This window comes from Coregonus lavaretus (assembly GCF_964263955.1).
Source record: "Coregonus lavaretus genome assembly, contig: HAP1_SCAFFOLD_5730, whole genome shotgun sequence".
Classification (NCBI taxonomy): Eukaryota; Metazoa; Chordata; class Actinopteri; order Salmoniformes; family Salmonidae; genus Coregonus; species Coregonus lavaretus.
Window position 1 is genome coordinate 35,056 of NW_028156665.1, and position 2,772 is coordinate 37,827.

The window sequence follows — 2,772 nt, forward strand, 5'->3', positions numbered from 1 at the left end:
CACCGGCGTCAACAGCCGGAGCAATGCTAGCCCTGACATGTCTTTCCGAGCCTATTTAAATCCCGGGGAGACGGGGAAGTGGTTCCTACTGCTAGCATCCGAGCTGAAGCACTTTATGTACAGAATATGAAGGGTGTATTATAGAGATGTGTGTGTGTGTGTATATAAGGGACGTCTACTCTTTAGTACTTCTATTTATTTAGATAGGTAAGCTTGTTTCTGTCTTCCAAAGCTTGTCTTGACGTGTATGTAATTGTATACTTTTATAAGGCATTGCATGTTAACTTTGACATTTTAAATGTATTTTTTGCTCTACTCTTCAACAGGTGAAAGACAGAAAAGTCGGCTTTGGTACCCTCCGGAAATCACGTGTCTAGACTCGCGCTCTCCTATGCACCTGCTGAGGCAAAGAGGGAGCTGAGAGTTTTGATGCTAGGGGAGAGTGGTCTGTCTGTAAGGAGCGCCGCAGAAATTCTTTTTTCACCCGAGTTTTAAAGGAAAAGTCTTGGAATAGACAGAAAGGAATGGATTTCACGGTATCCCACCTCGGCTCTGTATTGATTATTCTCATTGCAGGTGTAGCCCATGGCCTGGAGATCACATCCCAGGGGCCCACGTCCATAGAGAAGGCCAGCAGTGAGAGCGTCAAGCTGGACTGCCAGTTCTCTCTGGCCCCCGAGGACTCTGGCCCCCTGGACATTGAATGGAGCCTGCTGGCCTCCGACAACCAGAAAGAGGATAAAGTGGTGATCCTGTACTCTGGGGACAGGGCCTATGAGGACTACTACCCTGCAGTGAAGGGGCGGGCCCACTTCAACTCAGCCGACCCTAAGAATGGCGACGCCTCCATCAACCTAACGGGTCTAAAGTCTAGTGACACTGGGACCTATCAGTGCAAGGTGAAGAAGGCCCCGGGCATCCGCAGCAGGAAGATGCTGCTGACCGTCATGGTGAGGCCTTCCAAGCCCAGATGCTATGCCGAGGGCCCCACCCAGGAGGGTAAGGACGTGGTCCTGAGGTGTATGTCCAGTGAAGGTACCAACCCCCTGCAGTACACCTGGGAGAAGACCAGCGACAACAAACTGCTGCCTGCCTCCGCCGTGCTAGACCCTGTGGGAGGCACCATGAACGTAAGGAACGCGTCCACCAGCTCCTCGGGAACCTACCGCTGCACAGCTAAGAACCGAGTGGGCATGGAGGAGTGTATTCTACAGCTTGGCATCACTCCCCCCCCCAACACTGCTGGTATCATAGCTGGAGCCATCATCGCTGTTCTGCTGGCCCTCATCATCATCGCCATCATCCTCTTCTGCTGCTGCCGCGCCCGCAACAGGAAGAAGTATGAGAAGGAGATCTCCTACGAGATCAGAGAGGACGTCCCCCCTCCGAAGAGCCGCGTGTCGACAGCCCGCTCCTTCACCAGCGTGGGCAGCCAGCGCTCCTCCCTGGGCTCCATGTCCCCCTCCAACCTGCACGAGTATGCCCTCAAGCCCCAGTACGACAAGATCCCCTCCGTGGAGGAGTACGAGAGGCCCCCCAGCCACGCACCCCTGCCCCCGCCCGTCGCCAGCAAGATGGCCGGCCCCAACCTCAGCCGCATGGGCGCCATCGCCGTCATGATCCCCGCCCAGAACAGGGACGGCTCCATCGTGTAGTGGAAAGAAACAGAGAAAGTCTTTGTTGCCTGTACCCTGCTGATATAGAAACCACACGTCTTTGGCTCAACTTTAGTTAATCAAGTTATTGTTTGCGTGAAGCAGACAGATGAAAACCGTTAAGACCCTCAATGGACATTATATCCCAGACTTTTCAGTTTCCATAATATTTTCTAGTCTCATATTTTAATTAAGTTAAATATTTGATGTTGTGAATTTCCAATTGCAGTATATCTTAGTTTACTCCTAGAATAGTGGATATTAGTTCATTTCTAAGGAAGGAATAGTTACTCTTCATGTGTTGTTAGCAGCCAAACTACTGGTATAGAAGTTGTGTAGGTGTTGCCTCTGGATTCTTCTCCACATAGTTAGATTTACACTAGTTTCACTATTGGTTGTCGCTTTCATCAACTAAGTACTACATACAGTAGATGCTCTCAAAAAAATATAAAGGCTTTTGTCTTGGTTCTGTTGTTTTTCCTGTTGATATACTGTTTTACCTACTTTAGTTGAATGAACTGATTGTCACTCTAGATAAGAGCATCTGCTAAACTAGAATACAAATGCACTGTCATTTACTTATTTTAAACATAAATGGTGAGCTATGATTGGCTAGCAGGTCCCCTTGGTTTTGAAGACATGTCACACAGCTTTGGGGAGAATTGTCAGGGGGTCTATCTGTCTGTGAGGAAGTCTGAGTCATAGAGAGAGAGATTGGTGTTTATCTTAGTTAGAATGTTAGAACATTCAGTCACCTCTTGACTTCCACTCTGACTCACTGGGGTTCAAATGGACCTCTGGAATGTCAAACTAGTCTGGGACTCCTTCCTCTCTGTTGTTCATCAGGGAGACAGTTATCTCAGACTGAGAGGCTGCATTGATGCTTTAGTTTATAGGGTGTTGAGTGTTTAACTGGTCCACATTGATTGCTGGAGAATATGTTTACAGTCTGTGTAATCTGCTTTTATGATAAGGAACTGATGCCTTCGTGGCAGTGATCAATCACAATAGCCTCCTGTCAGCTAGAGAAGTATATGGGATGGAGTCATATATTTCTACTCAGTACAGTGATCATGTGTCTTATCAGTTGCCTGTCTAAAATGGGACCCAGAATACT

General features: G+C 48.3%; 1 protein-coding gene across 1 annotated transcript; it reads left to right on the forward strand.

Annotated features, from left to right (window-relative positions):
* The first annotated feature begins 332 nt into the window (after positions 1-332).
* LOC311126108 (coxsackievirus and adenovirus receptor homolog) lies at positions 333-2,013 on the forward strand. The gene has a single exon (XM_084200132.1). The coding sequence runs from the start codon at positions 525-527 to the stop codon at positions 1,653-1,655; it is 1,131 nt and encodes a 376-aa protein (XP_084056258.1). The 5' UTR covers positions 333-524; the 3' UTR covers positions 1,656-2,013.
* Positions 2,014-2,772: the final 759 nt, after the last annotated feature.